The sequence below is a fragment of the Schistocerca americana genome, chromosome 8 (assembly GCF_021461395.2).
Source record: "Schistocerca americana isolate TAMUIC-IGC-003095 chromosome 8, iqSchAmer2.1, whole genome shotgun sequence".
NCBI classification, from domain to species: Eukaryota; Metazoa; Arthropoda; class Insecta; order Orthoptera; family Acrididae; genus Schistocerca; species Schistocerca americana.
This window is the reverse complement of record NC_060126.1, coordinates 445,449,537-445,472,673: the sequence shown is the minus strand read 5'-3', so window position 1 is coordinate 445,472,673 and position 23,137 is coordinate 445,449,537. Positions and strand designations below refer to the sequence as shown.

Here is a 23,137-nt window from a genome sequence, read left to right as displayed (position 1 = left end):
AGCCAAACTATCTTTGCTTCAAGAGTGGTCTGTGTCTAGTATATTCCTGTCTCCCAATTGTAGCAACAGGCACTGCACTCATATGAGATCCATTTCAGCAAGCAGCAGCTTCCTCAACTCACATGGTTCACAGTACTGTTAACTTAGGGCTCGTCAGGATGCTGTAGGACCTCCACAAAACTCATACTTACGTTTGTAGTTGCTGTTCGTATTTCATTCAGGTCACCCCTAATGCTGTAATTTCCCTGCTCCGCATACTAGGATAACCTGATCATCTTTCATGGTGTATATGACCCGGGACAACCGGGAAAAACCCGGGAATTTTTTCATCCAGGAGAAAACCGGGAAAAACCGGGAATTTTTCGGAATTCCGGGAATTTTTCATTGTTTTAGCTTTCTGTTAAATTTTTGTAATTTTGACTGCAGAATTGATTCTCTAGCAAAGAATGTTATTGTATCCTGGCTACTGGAGAACTGCAGCAATAAAATATAAACGAGAGGGAAAAAAATAAAACTTTAGTGGCAAAGGAAATGTGCAATTTAGGACAATAAACACAGTGCACGCACAAGCGTTTGCAGATAGCAAAAATATGTCAAAGGCCGTAGGGCGCAGACTGTAATTCTTCGTAACAATAAACTGCTTGCTATGAGCATGATGTAACAACTGTTCACATTAGGTTCGTTTGACCAGTTGCCAGCGGTCTGTTGCGCATGCGCATTTGACTCGCGTATAAGCAGTACCTTCTCCCGCTTCCCGCTACTTGAAGTTTGGCTGTTAGCTGTATCGGTAGTAGCAGCAAGCAGCCAGATGCAAACAAGAAAAATTTTTCTCGCGCGCCCTAGCTGCCAGATTCGCGCGTGCACAGAGTTGTCAAGAGTTGTAGTGGGGAGGGGGTTAGTCCTACGTGACCCGTGTTTACGTTAAGTGATTTCGATGCTTCTCTTCGTGTACAGCTCCCACGTCAAATGAAAACAAAACGGATTTCTGTGGTCGGGAGCTACCAAGTGAATTAAAATACATTCACATAATCACGGAGGGCAAAAATATAATATTAATTTTAGTTTCTGATTTTATTTTCTTTCCAAGTTAGTAGCAGTCAAGCATTAATCGCCTTGCAGAAGAATGAAGTTATTCTTGCAAGTTTGCTAAAGAAATTCCGCTGAGGCAATCATTTTATTTGAAACGAAGTGTTTCATTCTACAGTATTTGCTAGTTCCAACTGTTCGCTGAATTTCAAGTGCACGTTATCATCTTCTGCCATGTATGGCATTACGCCATAATAAAGAACCAAACATGAGATCGTAGAGTACTGGTACTCCAAGAAAATTTACATCCCAAAAACCGCACTGAAAAGCTCAATATCAGATGGGACCTACTTCATTGTGAATCTGGAAAAAGCCAATTTGCACTTCAAGCCGAATTATGCGTTTTAGTATGGTTTACGAAATTTCGATGCTCGTTGGAGTATCTTCTGATGCCCTGTTTCTTTTATGGTGCAATGTAAGCTCTCTTAGTGCTTTATACACACGAACATGCGGGCTTCCTACACCACTGCAGTCGCACACGCACAATAATGCGTTTTCTGGAGCTCTCTGGCAACTGGTAAATCGAACCTATTTCTAACAGTATTGCGAACGGTGGTTAGAAAAGCGTTACTTTCAAAGGAAATTTCTTTTCACGCACGATGAATTATGTTACGTGTGAGAAAGTGGGATGGATATCTAAATTTCAGAGCGTTCGAAACTGAACAGTTTGAGGACCAGCCACTTACAAGATTTTCGAGTCGAGGCATTTATGTCATAATTTTAAATTTACTGGCACATTTGTGTGATGTATCTTAAAGTATAACACACGCAAAAAAAGATCAATATTACATGTGAAAGTTTAACTTCTATTGTAGCGTGTTAATCTTAGAGACCAATATTATATGTGAAAGCTTAGCTTTTCTTGTAGATATACGGTACTGTGTACATTAATGTAAACCGTTAACTTTATCTCTTGTGTGCTTGCGCTATGTAACCAGTAATCTTGCTATTGGCTGACTATAACACGTGTCCTATGCTATGAATAGCTGCTGTCATCGGCTGGTGAGATCTCGTGGCTTGAGATATGACTCACTTACAAAAGGACATCGCAACCTCGGCTGCAATGTTCCGGAAACTAACGCGCTTTGTTTGGTGCAATTCGAATTTATACTTTCGCAATACGAAAATATGCAGCGTATATGTTGCTGCAAATCAAAGGTCTTTCCAAAACTTCTCTCCTTTTTTTTTTTATTAAAAGTCTCTCCAAAACTCTGCTCCGTCCTTTTTTTTTTTCCGGGAAGTTCTACGCGATTATATAAAACGTTAACCATTCAAAGGATTGATAAGTTTTACAGTTCCGAGGGAAAAATCTACGGAAAACCTGCTGTCACTTAGCACAGAAAAAGTGTATTTTCGGTATTTTTTAAACGGGATATTCGGGAATAATCGGGGAATTTTTTTCCTTGTCCCCGTATACACGCTGTCTTTGTCAAAATTTTTACCCAAGTCTTCTCTCACCTGGCTAAGGCCTGCACTTAGCTTTACAATACTTGTGACCTGGTGTTCTGTTCCTAATTTCTCCTGTACCATCTGATCTACACCCCTGTCATAGCTACTACCTAGCACGGAGACTATTTTCTTCCTGAATGAAACTTTCACTCTGCACTGGAGTGTGCCCTGATATGAAACTTGGGATGCAGTTTTAATCTGTCAGTTTCTTTTCTTCCTACTCTCATTTGATAATGACAGATACTTATTTGCTTTGCTAGGAGTCTGCTGCACCTTACTGTGACATACAGCTGGATAAGGCTCTTCCCTACCTACTTTAGGTAATTAGTCAAACTTATTAATTACTGAGTTCAAATGTAGATAAAGTCAGTGAAGAGCTCTTCCCCTTTCATCCATTACTTTTTAATTTACCGAGTTCCTTCAACCTTTCTAGTTCAGAGATCATTTAACGTAATCTAATACAGCCTGAAAGGTACAAGTCTTTGCCTCCTGCCCATCGATTCTCTTGCCTTTTTTGCAGAGCGTACATTTCCATGGGATAGTATTGCTGAGTTTCCCCATTTGATTCCCCCCTACAGTTGCCCCAGTGGAATTCCAACCGACAGGCTACATATACCCCTCCCTCTCTGATTGTCTTGTAGCAACATTCACACTCATCATGGATTGCAACATGAATTAGATGCTTAAAAATATAATTAAATCACCTAACCCACTTTTCGATTAACGAATTTTCATTATTTACGAGCCACAAAAATTAGGTCCACAGATTAGCACTTAAGGTGTATCAAATAATGTAAAAGTTAGAAAGTTTAGTTAGGAGAGAAAATTCATGAAAATGGGTTAATTGCAATAACAAAAATGGTACTTTGAGAAATGCATTGACACCACATTATAACTCAGTTAATGAAACCAGACTGCCTCTATGCAAGAGTGTTTTTAGTGCTGATTTATAGGTCAGATAAACGAGAAATATTGGCAGGAAAGAATTATGATGAACATTTTACATTCAGTAAGAAGCACACAAGTCTGAAAATTACTAAGCAGTGATGAAATATATCAAAACATAGAACAAAAAGAAGGAAAGGAAAATAAGTTTATTATATTTTGTACATTTGTTCATAGTACCTGACAATATACTAACAAAACAGATCCTCAAGTATCTCAGATAATAAATTAAACACCAGAGCCAAGAAGTTAAAAAATTATGAAAAAATATGGATGTCAAAGAAGGAAAGTGTTAAAATTAGAAGGCAGGAGAGGTAAGAAAATCGGTTTGAAGTGATAGGGGGTGGGTAGAGGGGATCCTCGGTGAAAAGATCAGAAAATATTGTAGGGAAAGCAAACAGCAAATGACAAATAATTGATATTGTAATGAAAAGGAAAAAAAAACACTGTATTATGTATTTCTCTTTCACCTTGTTGTGGTGCCCCGTGACCCAGAATGCTGACTGAATTTCCTGTTGAATCCTTGTGGTATAACCCCATTTCTCTCTCCCTCTGTCTCTCAACCTTCTTATATATTGTATGAAATCCCATTATTTACACTTGTAAAGGGACTTTTTTTTTCCTTAAAAAAAAAAGAATGCAAATATAGGGGAATATAAATTGTGGGAAATTAGTGACATTATAGAAGTCTTCTTCCTAGTGTTTACATTTTGAATCAATGCACACCATCTGTTTCCCATAGATGTAGGCCTCTTGATCTAAGGCTTGCATTTACAGTGTCCTACCACTGTAATTCAGATGTTCCAAGCTGTATATGGCCTTCAATAGTGAGATGATGGGCTGAGCTGATTGAATGTGAGTGGTGTCCATGCAATGTGTTCATACCAATTAGATCTCCATTCTCATTGAGAACCACTCCAGCTAGTTGTCAAATTGTTGTATTGCTGATATGGTCAAGCAGAGAAATGCCTAATTATATTCTCAGTAGCTGCATTTCCATGACATTCAGTGCGCTCTTACTACTTCCAGTTGTGGACCAACACTGTGTACCATATAATGCAACAGGCCTCACTGCTGTGTGGTAAATCTTTTAGGCAGATGGGCATCTTCTTGTCACAAAGAACACCAGTGATGCCCCTGAAGCACATTCTCATTCACATAACCATGACTCTGTAGTCAAGAACCTTTTTGAGAGGGGCTCTGTTAATTTTTATAGTCTGTGTTGACGGGATCGTTTCGAGGTACTCAGTCTTGTGGATGTTTGTATGGAGGCCAAATCTGTGCAAACAATCATACCATGTTTGGACATTAGTTTCAAGATCCTTCCTGCTATCTGTATCAAACATCACTTTATCAGCATACAGCATTGTTCATTGTACACATTTCTGTAGGTTGTGCGTTATGATATCCATTATGCTAGCAAAGAACGGTGGACACAGAACTGAGTCTTGATGTACTCAAACTGTCACAGGGAGGCTGTCAGTCAATCCTGCAGATTAACACACTGTTGTGCTGGCGTTGTTGTGCAGCAGCTTTACCCGGTTTATGTAAACGTCTGGAACCTGGAGATCACAAAGAGGATACCGATTCATCTGATTCCTTCTCCATGTCAAGAAAGGCGAGATTTAGTTATCTTCTGTTCTCACAAAATTTCTCCTCCGTCAGCTGGTGTGCAGCAAAACCCCTTCACAAACCCACACTGGTTTGTTGAGAATTGGACTGTGTTCCTCAGTTTTTTTTTTCAAGGAAATGTTCGATTATCTTCATATTGTGGGAGAGGAGCCAGATTGGACAGAAGTTGGTACATTCACCCTTGCCTTCAAAAGTGATATGTGATACTAGATGACCAGTATTGGCGGGTATGTGGCCTCCATAAATGATGGAGTTCCACAATTCTGCCAACCATGTGATCACTTTGTCATTAAATTCCTCAGTCCTGCTTATGTCTGCAGGAAAGTTGTATGATCCTAGGGCTTTTCCATTTTGCGTGTTACAAATGACAGCTTTGACTTCATATGTTGTGATACATAGAACTGGCTCAGTCATGACATTACCCTTTGGTGCTGGTGGACGGAGGAATTTAGTATTTTGTATTTCACTGAAATACTCTCTCTCCAGTGTCCCAGAATCCTCTTTCTTTAAAGCCACCAACCATTCTTATCTTCACACACCTGTAATGTTCTATATCTTGAACAGCTGTACACCATACTCTGGCCAGATGGTAGATTATTTTGTTCCCTTCGTTAGTTGATAGCTGATTATAGAAATGTTGGTGGTTTTTTTTTTCATCTCCAACTACTTGTTTCACCACCTCATTGATGGATTTGTGCAGGTTATCAAGAAGCTTGTAACTATTTGAAAGCTTTTTTGTGTCTTCATGCACTTTTTGTTTTACTTTCTGTCCACAATAATGTCTGCGTATCAATTCTGCACATACGTGGCTCTGCTACATCAAGCTTAGCTTCAGCTGTAAGAGTTAAGCAGTTGTTAAACAGTGACCCAAGTGTGATCAGTATGAGTATTTGCCCTTCTAGAATGCAGATGCAGTGGGTCTTCCACCACCAATGCTGCCCCAAAGTGCACCTTGTCCACCACAGTTGCCATTGAGGTCTTCACCTCAACCCTGGCAAGGGACCCTATGACGAGGTGCTACCATCCGGAGGCAGATGGGCCCTGCATTTTTTAAATGAAGTTTATACTCCTCCATTTCCTCATTTGTCATCAATTGCGAGATGATGCCCTGGTTTTGCAGCTGGTGTTGTGGAGTTTTGTACAATATAAAAAGATCAATAAACAATTTTATTAATTGTACTGACATTAAGTTTGAAACCCTTCCATTTCATAAACACATTGGTAGATCATACTGTTTCACCTAACATTCCAGGATTTTTCTTCTGGTTTTGTGGTTTAAAAAAATTAGCAGAAGTCTGAAAGCAATTAAGACATAGACAGATGCTGTGTGACAAGAAGTAAATCTGACTTCAGATTTGTGAAACTTGCTACATTGTTTGCAAAAAATGAATGTTTAAAGGAAATATGCAAAATATGGGATAGTAGTTGGCAAGAGTGGTTATGACTGATAACATAAGATGGCAGACCCAATGAAAGGGTTGTTCCATAAATGTCATCATGACACTACTTAGTGGGGACATAGTAAAATATCCATATGTAGTTAAATTTTTGCTGTGCTGTCTGTTCCCAACGTAACCAACACCTTGGAAATCCAGGATGTATTCCAACAGCTCACCAAAGTGTGTGACAGTTAAAAAAAACTGTATTTAAGTACTGTTGCTTCTCATTTCATTCATAGCTAACCCAACTATCTCTGAAATCGGTGCATATTTTGAACTAAATCATATGGCTTACACACCACTTCATTATTTCTACCTACAAATCAAAGCCAACAATTTCCTTGTAGCTCATACATTTTTTGCGACAGGTGCCGCACATATTTGAGACTATTTAATATCTTATCCAGAAGAGACACTACCATAGTTCTTGTTGGTCTTTGCCATGAACTTTCCAACTGTTCTGACAAAAACTGGAGTTTAGTTGTTCAATAACATAACTGTGAATAATGCTACACACAATACAGTTTTGTTAAGATTGGCAGTGTTAGAAGTCAAAGCACTAATCGCACAAATTTTCCTGACTTTAACAACTTATTTAACTTCAGAACTAGGGAGTCCAGGGTTCAAGAAAGTTAACTGCATAATGTTCGTGCTATCGACGGCTGAGAAGAATGGACACAACAAGAATGTGGCTTCAAGTTGTGAAGTAATATACAGCAAAATAGTACATGTGACTTTAAAAACATTGTTAATGTAATTGAGTCAACGTTGTGTTACTTACTTTCATCATGACATAAGTTTCTCTGTGTATTCAGTTAGAACATAGGTAATGGTAAGGTTTACTCATCTTTTTTCTCTCTCTCTCAGTTAGAAGTCTGTATGCTTGTTTCATAAAACTTTATCTTTGGCACTGATTCTGCAAATAAAAAATGGGCAGGAACATAAATGTCAAAGGAAAAATTTGTGTGATATGTGCTCCATTGCTAAATTTGCTCCTGAAACCACTATGAACAAGCACAAGTCTATTTGATGAGATAGTCTCTGTTTACATGAATCTTGGGTGGACAGTAATCATACATTTAGTTTATAACAGCAGGATGAACATGTTATGGGTGTCAGTGCAGTGTCCCTGCCTGGCGAATGGAAAGTTCTTATGCTCCTCAAGTATTTGGCTCACCAAGCTTAAATATTTGGGTGCTCAGTCAAAATTTTTCTGTTGGTACCACATCTTTCCCATTTCAGTCTTGTCACCTGCTTAGTGTGTTGAGAGACCATCAGAATTAGATTCTTTCCCCATTTGTTTGGAAGAGCTTTGGTGCTGTAAGCACACTCTTCTCCAGTAAGTAGAAACGTCCTGTAAGGTTGTGTATCACATCCCAGTCGAAATCGTCATAGTGAAATTTGTATGCTTCAGATCTTGTACTATTTTTTACCAGGACCACAAAGAGAAGATATACCAACAAAAAGTTTCTCTTTTCGATTTAAAGAAAGAAAGAAAGAAAGCTCTTATAGATATGCCAACATGTTGGCAGCATCCAGACTACTTTGCTCACCATATGTTTAAAATTTCCTGTCCTAGCTGTCTAGTCACACGGTTGTATGATCCTTATTGCATCCCTACCCTCACTGTGAATTGTCTGTTCTTTCTTGCACTCTGTCACTCAGTGAAGGTCTTTGCTTCACAACTGAGACAACTATGAAACAAAACAACACAGTTATAGGTAACTAGAAAATACAAAGAAAGAAAATTGGAGAGTTTGCATTACAGACAGCAGAACAGGCCATAACAAGGCAGACAGTGAAGTCTACTGGGAAAGCAATATTACTCAGATGGCCAGTTGAACAGAACTGGGGCAGCTGCGGGGTGAAAGAGAGCAAGGGGAAGGAGTGTTTCTACACGCTCCACCTCACCCCTAGTAGCCATTCATCTGAGCTGCTTACAGCAAACACTGCTTGAAAAGCAATGCCTTACCAACATCATTATGCTGTTCTTTCGTTTTCTCTCCACGAACATGCTTCTTACAGTAAATGGCAGGAAATTTTAATTGTGATAATGCAGAAGTTAGTGCAAACTAATATTGTGAACGTAGAAAATTTGAAGCAGCTTTTAAAAACTGAAGTCATAAATAGTGGGAAGACTTGCATTCTGGGAACATAAAAGTGGGATTACAATGTAGTATAATTTTGGATTGTTTTTACTTAGAAAATAATGTGTGTGGGTGTGTGTGTGTGTGTGTGTGTGTGTGTGTGTGTGTGTGTGTGTGTGTGTGTAAAAATCTTAATGCAAGTAGTGATTTCTGTGAAGTATCACAAATGGATGATTGTGACAAATATTACTGTGCACAGATCAAAGCTTTTGACATCAAAGGTTTTCTGTATCTGGTATCTAAAGGGAAGGAAAGACAGAAAAATGGCTGAGAAGATGGTACTGTCAATATAGCGTAGAATGAAATACTCAGTGTTTAAGGAGACACAAGGAACTTAACAGTTGACCATGTCTCCTATTTTGGTAGTGAAAATGTTTGAAAAACCCTTTTTGTGTATCAATTTCAGTACCACTTTTGTGGACTGAGAATGACTTTTTGCTGATTTATTGTGCATGTTAAAGCAGTTACAAAATGCTTTCTACATTTACTGGTAGGTTGTCTGCATTCAGTGGTAGTCCTGAGACTAGATTTTGTGAATGACAAGTTTATATTGGTGGCCAAACTTTCAAAACATGTTCCAAGTGAATGCTGTTTAACTACATAACTGAAATATGTTAAGTCGCAGGCAGGCACAATGAAAAGAGTGCTACACATTTAAGCTTTTAATCAAAAGTCCTTTTTCTGAGATGTACACAACTCACACAAATATGACCACTGTGTTTGCCTGCTGTGACTGAACTGCAGACAGCAACTGCACTTGACAGTAGTAGCAATCTGGTGTAAGTGGTGGGGGTAGTGACTAGGTATAAGGTTGGGAAAGGGGGGGGGGGGTGGCGGGGTAGGGAAGGGTGAAGGTGTAATGCTACTTGGGAGCCTGCAGGAATGTGATGGGAATGGGATGGATCTGTTAGCAGAGCGTGTGCACTTGGGAAAGTGACAGATACAACACAGAAAAGAGGAGAAGGGAAAGGATGGACACTGAGTAAAGCAAAGCATTAGAGAATAGTAACAAAGGGAAACAGTACTATGTTGTGGGATGTAAGAAAAACTGTTAGGCAAAATCAAACACTTGACAGAACAGAATAAAAAAATTTTCTGTCATTGTTAAAAAGCACTTTCTCCTCCTCTTTGAAATTTTTTTGGAATGCCATTAAAAAAGTGTCATCATTAGTCTGCCCCCTCATATACTGATTGTTCTTATTTGTTTTTTAATTATAAATTATTTTTTAAATACTAATATGTGTATCGTCTTCATTTTTTCCAGGTACAGCTGATGCACTGTTCTCACCACCACATGCACTATGGGTGTGTGGTCTTTGTGATGCCCAGTGCCAGTCAAGAGTAGATGTCCTGGACCATGTATTGGCAGCACATGGCATCAAGAGTCAGTACAAGTGCAGTCTTTGTGCATTCCGTACTTCTTCCAAAACTAACTTCGAGCCACATTTTGTATCACGGCATCCTGGTGAAAGACCATACATTATGGATGTCTACCGACGTGTTGAAATGGGGGGAGGTGGTGTCGTGGCTCCTGCTGTTTCCACGGAACCAACTTTTGATACTAGACCGTTGTGGAGTCGCAACTCGGCAGGTGTCCGACATATCCGGGGAATACTCATAGAAGAAGAATCTCAAATTAAAGAAAATATTACAGAAATTACCGACACTGCCAGAAAAGTGACGGTATGTTATTTCAATGTCTGAATTGTATTACTTAAGCTTATATACATAAAAATAAGGAAACTAAGAAATTTGTGTGAATATAACAGGAGAAAAGTAAGTGCAGGGGATATACATATTTATTTCATTGGTGAATGATAAAATTTTGACATTTATCCTTCAACTGTTTTGCATCTTAATATTTACTTAACATATGGCAGCTAATTTAAACATAAAAGAAAGTTGAGACAGTCATTCTCTTATAGAACTATAGATTGGATAACCTTAGATAACAGGTAAGAAGAAACATGAGTGTTAGGAAATACATAGTTCAGAAGACATGGGAGGCCAAGACAGAAGGTAAATGAGCAATGAAACATCAGTGGTTGAGATCGGAAACTCTATAAATTCCAAGTTATGGAGAAGACCATTAACTTGTATATGGAAGGCACACTAAAAATGGAAGCACAACAAAGCAGGCAATACTAGGAAAACGCAAAGTGAAAGACACAGAAACTAGCGAAAACAAGAAAAAGAAGTTGTGAAATGTTTGAGAGAAATGAAAATGAGAATATCAATAAACTGAGATAAGCAGGGATTAGAACAAATCTCCATCTGCACAACAGTGAGGTGGAGGTGCAAGGAGGAAGAACCCAAATGCGTGTATACATCTACATCTACATGATAACTGTGCAATTAGCAATTAAGTGCCTGACAGAAGAGTAATAGAACCACCTTCAAGCTACTTCTTTACTGTTCCACTCTCAAACAGTGCATAGGAAAAAAGAACACTTAAATCTTTCCGTGTGAGCTCTGATTTCTCTTGTTGTATTATGATGATCATTTCTCCTTAAGTAGATGGGCACCAACAAATATTTTCACACGCTGAGGAGAAAGCTGGCTACTGAAATTTCATGAGAAAGTCCTGCCACAGTGAAAACACCTATGTTTTATAGGCTGACACATCAATTCATGTATCATAAATGTGGCACACTCTCCCCTATTTAGCTATAATACAAAATGAGCTGCCCTTTTTTGAACTTTCTTGGTTACAATCCTATCTGATACAGGTCCCACACCACACAGCAGTACTGCAGCAGAGGATGGTAAAGTGTAGCGTAAGCAGTCTCTTTAGTACACCCGTTATATTTTCTAAACGTTTGCCAATAAATTGCAGTCATGGGTTTGCTTTCCCCACAACATTACCTGTGTGATCGTTCCCATTTAAGTTATTCGTAGTTGTAGACCCTAAGTATTTAGTAGAGTTCAGACTTAAAATTTGTGTGCTTTAGCGTGTAACCAGAATTTAGTGAATTTGTTCTAGTACTTGTGTGGATGACTTCGCACTAGAGACACTTCCAACTATTTGCACCTTACAGGTATCTTGTCTAAATCATTTTGCAGTTCATTTTGATCATCTGATGACTTTACAAGACAGCAGATGACAGCGTCATCTGCAAACAATCAAAGAGGGCCGCTCAGATTGTCTCCTAAATCATTTGTGTAGATGTACTCAACACACAAATCATAGGTGGATAAAACCAAATATTTGTGTACATCTGCTTAACCTGTTGAATAAGATCTGACCTGAATACCGTAGCTAACCGGCGGCTGTATCATGCTGATAGAGGCCTCTGTATCATTGTTTTGTGCAAATATTACTTGTGGTTGGGGTGATTAGTGGCTAGGATGATCATGATATTGGGCATGATCTCTGAAAATTATTGACCTAGCAGAGAATTTTGTGGCATGTTTCAGCCCAGAATAATGTTACGTAACAAGATGTAATCCGTATTGTATTTACAGTAGTAAATAGTTCTGGACAGTGGAAAATCACTGCCAGGATAACCAGCATTTCATACTTGAGGTCCCCGTTGTCATGTCATACTTCAATTTTGTGGGTGATTTTTCTAGTATGGGCTTCAAACAGTGTAGTTTCATCCTACATTTTGAAATCTTTTACTGAAAGCTGCTTTTTTTTATCACCTTTAGTTTGTGCCTGTCTACTGCAGCTTTGTATGGAAAAGTTAACTCTGTCTGTTCTCAAACAATTTATGTTCCAGTTTAGAAACTGTAATTTGTACAGAAAGCCTAGTGCTATTTGAATGATTTGCTGTAATTAATGAACTCCCAATATAGAATAAACAAAAATGAAAAATGGCAATCACTTGCTATTTGCTGATTGCTATGTGTTGCACAATAATACCTAATGTCACATATTCTTAGTTAACTTTAGAGCTACTGCCGTCTTTTTCCACATTATGTATATATGTACATACACACACACACACACACACACACACACACACACACACACACACACAGCTGGAGTGACCCGTTCATAGTTTTCGACGAATTCTATTATGAATGAAAGAATATCTGGTGATTCAGAACAATTAATGGTATATACTGGCAAGGAAAAGCAGCTGTTAGATACTTCATTAGAAATTGTAATTGATTTGCTATAAACTGTTTGTAGATGACACACTAAATTTTACACAGTCAAATAACCATAAAAAAACCAGTACTTTAAAAACACTCTGCTTGCATATTATTTAAATGACTATACTGATAATTTTCAAGAAAAAGTTATCAGTTTGTTGTAAAGATAGATACTTACTTTTCAATGAGCACTGATACTTTTTATGCAGTTGAGGATGAAATTTTGTGATTTTTTACTAATGAACAGTTGCTTCTCTAATCAGAAGGAGCAGGTAACTATACTGTAATTAGTACTTGCTTCTTCTTGATCTGTTGGTGAAACCTCTCAGAAATAAATAACTGGCTACAGTAGAGATAGTGTAAGATCAAATCAATAAAAATGAGGTCTTTAGTCAGGATGTGATTGGGCATTTAGAGGGGGACATTCGGTAATAGACAGAGCACTGATATGTGAACATCAGCTATACAGAGTACAGATTTTTATAATGGGAATACAAGCATTCAGTAGATGTGACGTTCAGATAGTTCATGACTCCGAGCTGCAATATTTCAAGACATATACATAATCACATCCCACCTCTAATTTTTTTGTCATAACATGAACTTCACATTTTCAGCAGCTAAATAAATCTAATCTGTTGAGAAGCAATTGATTTACCATTTATTATGACTTTGCTGTTGCTCTCATACCCCATTATCAGATTTCTCCGTGTGTTCCCTGCAGGGTGTGATTAGTGATTGTGACAATGGAGTATGTCTGATACAATTCACTCACTGTTTGTAAAGCCTTTCTGGTAAACTGAAATTCTCCTGCATTTTATTTAACAGGTGTAATTGGAAATATACTTTGGCATAAATGGTTTGAAAATGCTCATTATAGTGAAATTATTTTCAGTTGCAAGTAAAGAAGGAAAATGCAGACAGTGCCCTCCAACGTACACCCACATCTGGAAGCAGTCAAATTAAGAAGGAAATAAAATCTGAAATAAAACAGGATATGCAGGAGGAATCCACAAATAAGCAGTCTGAAGATAATGATAGAGAGCTAGTGGGAGCATTTGGCCCCTATGGCAAACCAGCTGCAGGCAACTTATATGTTTGTACATTGTGTGAAAGATACAAAACGAAGTTCCGGGGTGATATGAGAGATCACTTATACAGAGAGCTGAATTATTCCAAGTGAGTACTTATGTATTGTTCTTTTCCAGTTGTGGAAATGTCATTGTTTTTGCAAATGAAAATCATAAATACTGTAAAATTAATGCTTGATGTAGGTTCTAATATTGTATGTTTTCTATTTTTTAAACAAAGAGGACACTGTTAATATTACCTATTTCACAGCTACTGTAGTAAGATTTAAGTAGTGTAGTACAGCTACATGCTCGGTTAAGAGAAATGTTAAGCGCTAAACACCAGGGTTATCAATTGTGTTAGGGTTGATAACAGGATAGAAACAAGTAGAAAAGGTTTTCAAGCTTACCTGTCAAAAAAGGAGATGAGAGAGAAAATTCAGGTGGGGTAAGCAACAGAAATGCCACATCTGAAGTTAACAAAGTGGTAAATGGAGAGAGATGCATGAAGTGATTGAAGATTTGGATTAACGAACAGGAAAGAAATGTGGTTCAGAAATTAGGAAAGAAAGACATGGCAGATATTAAAATAGGATACAAAAGAGATGAGAATGATGTTTAGGAAAAAGTTAAAAATATTGTATATTGCACAGTGTAACAATAATGGATTTACGTATAGCTTTCAAATGAGATATTATGGTCTTCAACTCTCTCTCTCTCTCTCTCTCTCTCTCTCTCTCTCATTCATCAACATGAAAATTGACATGAAGACCATCAGCCTTCATTGTTCTCCTATTTATGGAAAATACAGTGACTGCGGCTGGTAGATGATTACTTGGTGTACTACTGTAAGTACATAATTACAAAACTGTTGGCAAAATACAGAAATTATATTTGAATTAGGGCCAAAACCATGTTGGACAGAGTGAAGCAGTCGTCTGAGAAAACCAAACTTTCAATAGTTCCACAAAGCAGTTCAGTGATAAGAATACAAGATTCTCATGTAACAAGTCAAACTGAAGCCAGTTACTTGGATGTGCGATTATACCATAAATTGAGCTTCGCATCTCGTCAAACTACTCTAAACAGATATTTACCAAGTATACAGGGTGTTACAAAAAGGTACGGCCAAACTTTCAGGAAACATTCCTCACACACAAATAAAGAAAAGATGTTATGTGGACATGTGTCCAGAAACGCTTAATTTCCATGTTAGAGTCCATTTTAGTTTTGTCGGTATGTACTGTACTTCCTCGATTCACCACCAGTTGGCCCAATTGAAGGAAGGTAATGATGACTTCGGTGCTTGTGTTGACATGCGACTCATTGCTCTACAGTACTAGCATCAAGCACATCAGTACGTAGCACCAACAGGTTAGTATTCATCACGAACATGATTTTGCAGTCAATGCAATGTTTACAAATGCGGAGTTGGCAGATGCCCATTTGGTATTTGGATTAGCATGGGGCGATAGCCATGGCGCGGTACGTTTGTGTCGAGACAGATTTCGAGAACAAAGGTGTCCCGACAGGAAGACGTTCGAAGCAATTGATCGGCATCTTAGGGAGCACGGAATATTCCGGCCTATGACTCGCGACTGGGGAAGACCTAGAACGACGAGGACACCTGCAATGGACGAGGCAATTCTTCGTACAGTTGACGATAACCCTAATGTCAGCGTCAGAGAAGTTTCTGCTGTACAAGATAACGTTGACCATGTCACTGTATGGAGAGTGCTACGGGAGAACCAGTTGTTTCCGTACCAAGTACAGCATGTGCAGGCACTATCAGCAGCTGATTGGCCACCACAGGTACACTTCTGCGAATGGTTCATCCAACAATGTGTCAATCCTCATTTCAGTGCATATGTGCTCTTTACGGATAAGGCTTCATTCCAACGTGATCAAATTGTAAATTTTCACAATCAACATGTGTGGGCTGACGAGAATCCGCACGCAATTGTGCAATCACGTCATCAACACAGATTTTCTGTGAACGTTTGGGCAGGCATTGTTGGTGATTTCTTGATTGGGCCCCATGTTCTTCCACCTACGCTCAATGGAGCACGTTATCATGATTTCATGCGGGATACTCTACCTGTGCTGCTAGAACATGTGCCTTCACAAGTATGACACAACATGTGGTTCGTGCACGATGGAGCTTCTGCACATTTCAGTCTAAGTGTTCATACGCTTCTCAACAACAGATTCGGTGACCGATGGATTGGTAGAGGCGGACCAATTCCATGGCCTCCACGCTCTCCTGACCTCAACCCTCTTGACTTTCATTTATGGGGGCATTCGAAAGCTCTTGTCTACACAACCCCGTTACCAAATGCAGAGACTCTTCGTGCTCGTATTATGGACGGCTGTGATGCAATACGCCATTCTACAGGGCTGCATCAGAGCATCAGGGATTCCGTGCGACGGAGGGTGGATGCATGTATCCTCGCTAACTGAGGACATTTTGAACATTTCCTGTAACAAAGTGTTTGAAGTCACGCTGGTACGTTCTGTTGCTGTGTCTCCATTCCATGATTGATGTGATTTGAAGAGAAGTAATAAAATGAGCTCTAACATGGAAAGTAAGCGTTTCCGGACACATGTCCACATAACATATTTTCTTTCTGTGTGAGGAATGTTTCCTGAAAGTTTGGCCATGCCTTTTTGTAATACCCTGTATATGAGGGAGGATTGGAAAGCAATGCAGAGTAATTTTTTTCTCTCCTGGTATTGCAGCTGGAATTTTGTAATTTCACGACGATCAAATTTGTGCAACAGTGGGTGTTTTGTTTTCATGTGCAGCTCTAGCAAGAGAAGCCTGAACTACAAAACAAACTTGACGCACATGTTAGTGCTGTCAACTTATGAAGAGCAGTGAAGTGTAGTTTGATATTTATGGGCCAAAAGGACATAAACAGTGTGAAATTCACAGGCGCATGTGTGGTGTGTATGGGGACAACTGTAGTGGATTGTAGCAATGTTTCCAGTTGGTGTGCATTCTTACAAGAGGGCTATGTGAATGTTAGTGATCGGCCACACTGCGGGCACCTGGTAACAACTCCAACACCACAGGAAGTCGGGTGACTTTGTAGAAAAGTGATTCTTTTTGTTTTGTTACCTGTTAAACTTTCTATTAAGCAAAATTATTGTAAATTACTTTCCGATCTTCCCTCATATATCAGGCCTGTAAATATCTGGCAAAGACTCTTCAACTGTCCCCAAGTGTTAAAAAGGAATCATAGAACTTTGTTATTGATAATTACTCTTAATTTTTTTTGTTAACTCCAGTTAATCCTGAAAGTACATTATAAGACCTTTGTCATATCTGTGTAGATGTGGGAGCATGTGAAAACATTTGGTTGAGTTTCCTGTAATTGCGTTCACAGGTGGGTATGCACACATTGTCGACTGATGTCTTGCAGTCGCAGTCATCTTCAGAAGCATTCGGCAAAAGTTCATGATAAGAACCACAAACCTGAAGCCATAGCTGCACTTCCACCAGACAAAGAAATCGAAGAATGGGTGAGTTGTTCTATATACGATCATCACTAGATATTATTTTAAAATCTTGCATTATCCGTACTGAAGAGCAAATATTGATGATGCACAAATGTCAGAAGTTTTAGGTACCATTTAGCATAATAAGAAAATGTCACACTTTGGTTTGTTGCTTAAACCATGTAAGGTCTCCCTTTGGAATTTTAGATATATTGGTGTTTATTTAGTTGTTTGGCGATCAGACTTTTAAGGTGATGACGTAGTACATATTATGTCAGACACAGAAATAAACGGTCGATGTACTGTTTGTGATGTGTGTGTAATGAATGGCCACCCATTGGTGTTAGGCATGATCAGGATCTGTTATAAAAGATGACATGATGTATATGAACTTGTATAGTTTGCCAACAACGAATCTTACTAACCCTACCTTCCATGCCCACACTCTTGTAACACACACTTGTAATTTATCATTCCAGAGAAGTCACCACTTAACCCATCTTTATTCTTTTATCGGTACTAGTTTCAGCTTTTTAGTACAGATTCCTAAAGTTCCTTAAGTCTCGTAAATAGTAACCAGTAACTTCAGTTACATTTGCACTAGAAAGGCTGACACTTATTCATTCTGCTGAACTTTTATAGGCCTACATATAATTGTTCGTCAATAGCTGCTCAGCTTCTTAGTACAATTCTTCCTCTCAACACCATCTTTAACTTTTAGTGCCACTGATCCCCCATCTTTATGATCCAACCAACACCTTTAGCTCCATACACCTACTTACTCGCATGCCCACTTGTTACGTACTGGAAAAATGCTGGTGCGATTCGACAGTGCTCCTGCCACAGAAAAAAGGTGTGTAGCATAACAAAGGTTGCAGAGTGTACGAGGTGCATTTAAATTCTAAGGCCTCCAGTTTTTTTTTCTAATTAACTACTCACCTGAAATCTATGAAACTGGCGTTACTTCTCGATGTAATCGCCCTGCAGACGTACACATTTTTCACAACGCTGACGCCATGATTCCATGGCAGCGGCGAAGGCTTCTTTAGGAGTCTGTTTTGACCACTGGAAAATCACTGAGGCAATAGCAGCATGGCTGGTGAATGTGCGGCCACGGAGATTGTCTTTCATTGTTGGAAAAAGCCAAAAGTCAGTAGGAGCCAGGTCAGGTGAGTAGGGAGCATGAGGAATCACTTCAAAGTTGTTATCACGAAGAAACTGTTGCGTAACGTTAGCTCGATGTGCGGGTGCGTTGTCTTGGTGAAACAACACATGCGCAGCCCTTCCCGGACGTTTTTGTTGCAGTGCAGGAAGGAATTTGTTCTTCAAAACATTTTCATAGGATGCACCTGTTACCGTAGTGCCCTTTGGAACGCAATGGGTAAGGATTACGCCCTCGCTGTCCAGAACATGGACACCATCATTTTTTCAGCACTGGCGGTTACCCGAAATTTTTTGGTGGCGGTGAATCTGTGTACTTCCATTGAGCTGACTGGCGCTTTTTGTTTCTGGATTGAAAAATGGCATCCACGTCTCATCCATTGTCACAACCGCCGAAAAGAAAGTCCCATTCATGCTGTCGTTGTGCGTCAACATTGCTTGGCAACATGCCACATGGGCAGCCATGTGGTCATCCGTCAGCATTCGTGGCACCCACCTGGATGACACTTTTCGCATTTTCAGGTCGTCATGCAGGATTGTGTGCACAGAACCCACAGAAATGCCAACTCTGGAGGCGATCTGTTCAACAGTCATTCGGCGATCCCCTAAAACAATTCTCTCCACTTACTCGATCATGTCGTCAGACCGGCTAGTGCGAGCCCGAGGTTGTTTCGGTTTGTTGTCACACGATGTTCTGCCTTCATTAAACTGTCGCACCCACGAACGCACTTTCGACACATCCATAACTCCACCACCACATGTCTCCTTGAACTGTCTATGGATTTCAATTGGTTTCACACCACGCAAATTCAGAAAATGAATGATTGCACGCTGTTCAAGTGAGGAAAATGTCGCCATTTTAAGTATTTAAAACAGTTCTCATTCTCGCCGCTGGCGGTAAAATTCCATCTGCCGTACGGTGCTGCGACCTCTGGGACGTATTGACAATGAACGCGGCCTCATTTTAAAACAATGCGCATGTTTCTATCTCTTTCCAGTCCGGAGAAAAAAAAATCGGAGGCCTTAGAACTTGAATGCACCTCGTAAGACTTGCCACCAAGTGCATGCTAACCAAAGAGTGTGAGCGTAGTAGACATTATTTGCACATGGATGAGGAACTGAGAATGACTGTGCTCGCTAGTAGTATGAGATAAATACATCCTTTGTGCTCAGAGATATGTGTTTACAGGAAACAGTTGCGAAATACATGGCTAGACTTCACAGCTACACAGAAACTAAAAAAATGACTTCAAGTTTCAGAATATTGTAGTAAAAGTCTAGTGCACGAGTATACTTGGGATTTTATTATTGGTGATTTTCAAAATTTTGTAAATCATTATTTTAAGCTTTAAAAGCAGTCTTCATATGTCTGTGTATAATGTCATTCATTATAGGATGTATTTCAGTGAGACAAAAATTTTATTTTTTGGAAGAGAACTAGATAAAAAAAAGATTGCTATGTTTGTATTTGGTATCCATACATGTATGAGAACTTGCATTGCAAACTTGTTCAGGTACAACAAGAGTTTGTAAGATGACAGAATTTAATGCTGTTTCCTCCTGTGTTTCACAAAATTGTCACATTTCAAGCAGAGCAAGAGCCTTTTGTAGTGGCTAGTTCATAGTTGCTCGTATATCCCTTGCACTAGCACTGTGTGTGTCGGATGTCACTTGATTGTTTGAGCAAAGTTGATACCATAGTGTGTGCACCAGAGTATCAGGAAATCTTGAGCATATTCGAACACTAGTATTGTTTGCTCAGCCATGCCCTTGCCTTCTAAGTTCTTCAAAATAAATGTGCACGTGACCTGATAGTCAAAGCTTCATTTGTAAATGTAATACGACCCTTATATACTCTATTAAATGACATAAATATGTTGGTGTCCACTGCAATAGTTTAATCTGTGAATGTAAGCCAACCTTTTATTTTTTAAATGACAAATTTGGGAAAAAACCTTTGCATCTTTGCTAATTGGTTCAGTTCAAATTGGTATTGTATATATCATTTTAGCCTTTCTCTTTACTCACAAATTCTCTGTACCTGCCACACTGGCCATCACTGTCATCATTACTCTCATTCTCGTCAACCACAAAATGTCAAACTATCTTGCATAATTGTAATATCTACTTGAAGCAGAAGAATACTAGAATTGTAGCATAGGCATGTATAGTTACCTTTGTTCAAATACTGACACACAAAGCAGAATGGAGGAGGCTTTACTTCCTGGTGTCATTATTGTTGATAAATAGGTAAATCATACTCACTGGTCTAGTGACACACTAATCTGCATTCTATTCAGTTTTGTCTATTCTCCGGCGAGTTGAATTTACTCTTGTGTGAAGGTTTAAATGTTTGAGACATTGGGCAATTGTAGTTTTCCGCATGTTATAGTTTAGTCATTTCATATTGTTGCCCAGCTATTGCAGTATCAGGAAGGTCACCAGGTCTTTTAAGATGGATTTCTCAGGATGACATGAACAAACAAGTTACAAGCTGTTTCTGTTACTTCTAAAGTCTTGTTTATACCAGAGGGAACAAAAATAAACATGATTGACCTGGCATAAACAGTTATTTGTACTTATTCTAAATCTATTTACATAGCTATGTGGGAACACTGTGGACATTGCATTTTTCCTCCCGACGCCAATCAAATCATCATCTTATAGATTTCAGCTGGTGTGATACTAGTTACTTGTAAAACATTGAAAACTTGTAGGACTACTGGTTTTGGGTGAGCATACTGTTAGAGATGAAGCAAGTTCTGTGTTACTGGCTTAAGGAAATAAAGAGCTATTTTTTTCTTTTTTTTTCCCACCCTTATAGGTGAACTGCCTTAGTTGATGTAAGGAAAGACTGAAAAGTGTGAGCTCAAGTGAGCACCTGTGAAGCCAAAGAGAATGTGACTGAATGCTGTTCATTCACCCTCATCGTCTGTTTATACCTGAGAGAAAGTTCTATTTGCTGATGCTTGTTCACTTGTTTGATTTTGTTCTTCCTGTGCAAACGATACTTAACGAGATTGTGTTCACCCATTAGTGCAATTCAGAATGTTAATTTTATTGAAAGAATGTTACAAAAGTAGAATTAATAATTGACTGTACATCTGAATAAATTGTGTGTGTGTGTGTGTGTGTGTGTGTGTGTGTGTGTGTGTGTGTGAGAGAGAGAGAGAGAGAGAGAGAGAGAGAGAGAGAGAGAGAGAGAGAGAGAGAATTATACTTTCTACTTCTGCTATTAAATGGATAAAATTCTTAATTTTCTCAAATAACAGTATATGTTAATCATTACATTAATAATAAACTCTATTGACTGTGTACGCGCAGGTGGAAAAGGTACTGACAACACAGTATTCACTAATGAAGCAGCAGATAATAGAATCCCAAACTAGTCAGCCATTGAAGAAGCCTCTTCCAGTGGGAATAAAGAGGAGCCATTCAGAAACTCAGTTGCAAGAAGTACATGTAGGTGGAACTGGCAGTCCAGGTAGCAGTGGAAAGGAAGAACAAGATGCTGCTTCTGCTACTACATCTCAGCCGACAAAGCGGGCAGCTGCCTTGCTGGCTAGGGCATTGTCGCAGACGTCGATGCTTGATTTGTCAGAGCCCTTGCCTCCTGGTTCACCAGTATCATCTCCTAAGGGGTCAGATATTGAAGATCCTGGTCTAGAAAAGAAGCAGGACTTTACTTCATCACCAGAACATAAGAAGAGTAAGTATGCGTATATGCGTACAAACCTTGAACCTTATGCTTGCGGTTCTGTGGAGAACACACAGTGAAATTAAGTTACCATTCGTGTAATGACAACAAGCAAGTCTGTTCCATAAATGTAGAGATCAGCTGTTGAAGAAATCTTCACGGGCTTCCATCTGTGTGGCTGCATTGAAATTCCACAATGTTTTAATGAGTGTCACTCATCTTCTTTTCAAGATGATGAGAGTGGCACTCATTGAAATGTCGCAGAATTATGATGCAGCCACTGGAGTGGAATCCTAAGAAGATTTTATCAGCGGTATATGACAGAAAGCCCACAGCCATACAGTGTCTGATCATAATGAAGTCAAGTCAGATCTATATTGGTTTTACTGTATTTGTAGTTGAGTCAACATTTCTGAGAAGCAGTCAATATTTTGAATAAATGGCAGCGGTTGCATGACAAAATGTCAGTTGAATCAAATCTGAATAAATTTTAGTAGAAACCCAGGAGACAGAAGACAGTATCATTGAGGAATGATCATCAAATTTAATTTACTTATTCAGCTGATTACCAACCTAGCCAGATGTTGACCATCAGCGTCCCTATCCTACATCTAAGGGGCACCTTATATTTTGTGGGGTCTGTGTATACATACTGTAAGACAAATTTGACAGAACATTGAAAGATCCAAGCCATAACAAGGCAATTGGAATAGACAACATTCCCTCAGAATTACTGATACAACAAAGGACTTCTAGATTTTAAAATTAAATAATATGAAAGAAATATTGACAGATAAACAAATCTTTATTTTGTGAAAGCTGCGAGAATTTTATGTAGAAGTGGAATTTTATGTAGAAGTATTAGTTAAGGAAGCTGCTAATGCATGCTGCTGTATGGTGTACAGCTCA

The 23,137-nt window shown here is 39.0% G+C and overlaps 1 protein-coding gene across 1 annotated transcript in view; it reads left to right on the top strand.

Moving 5' to 3' along the window:
- Positions 1 to 23,137, top strand: part of LOC124545909 — a 137,344-nt gene that overhangs the window by 101,906 nt on the left and 12,301 nt on the right. Inside the window, exons 16-19 of the mRNA XM_047124870.1 lie at positions 9,963 to 10,381; positions 13,695 to 13,978; positions 17,259 to 17,394; positions 21,856 to 22,240. Of these exons, the coding sequence (XP_046980826.1) occupies positions 9,963 to 10,381; positions 13,695 to 13,978; positions 17,259 to 17,394; positions 21,856 to 22,240 (1,224 nt within the window). The remainder of the gene's footprint in view (positions 1 to 9,962; positions 10,382 to 13,694; positions 13,979 to 17,258; positions 17,395 to 21,855; positions 22,241 to 23,137) is intronic.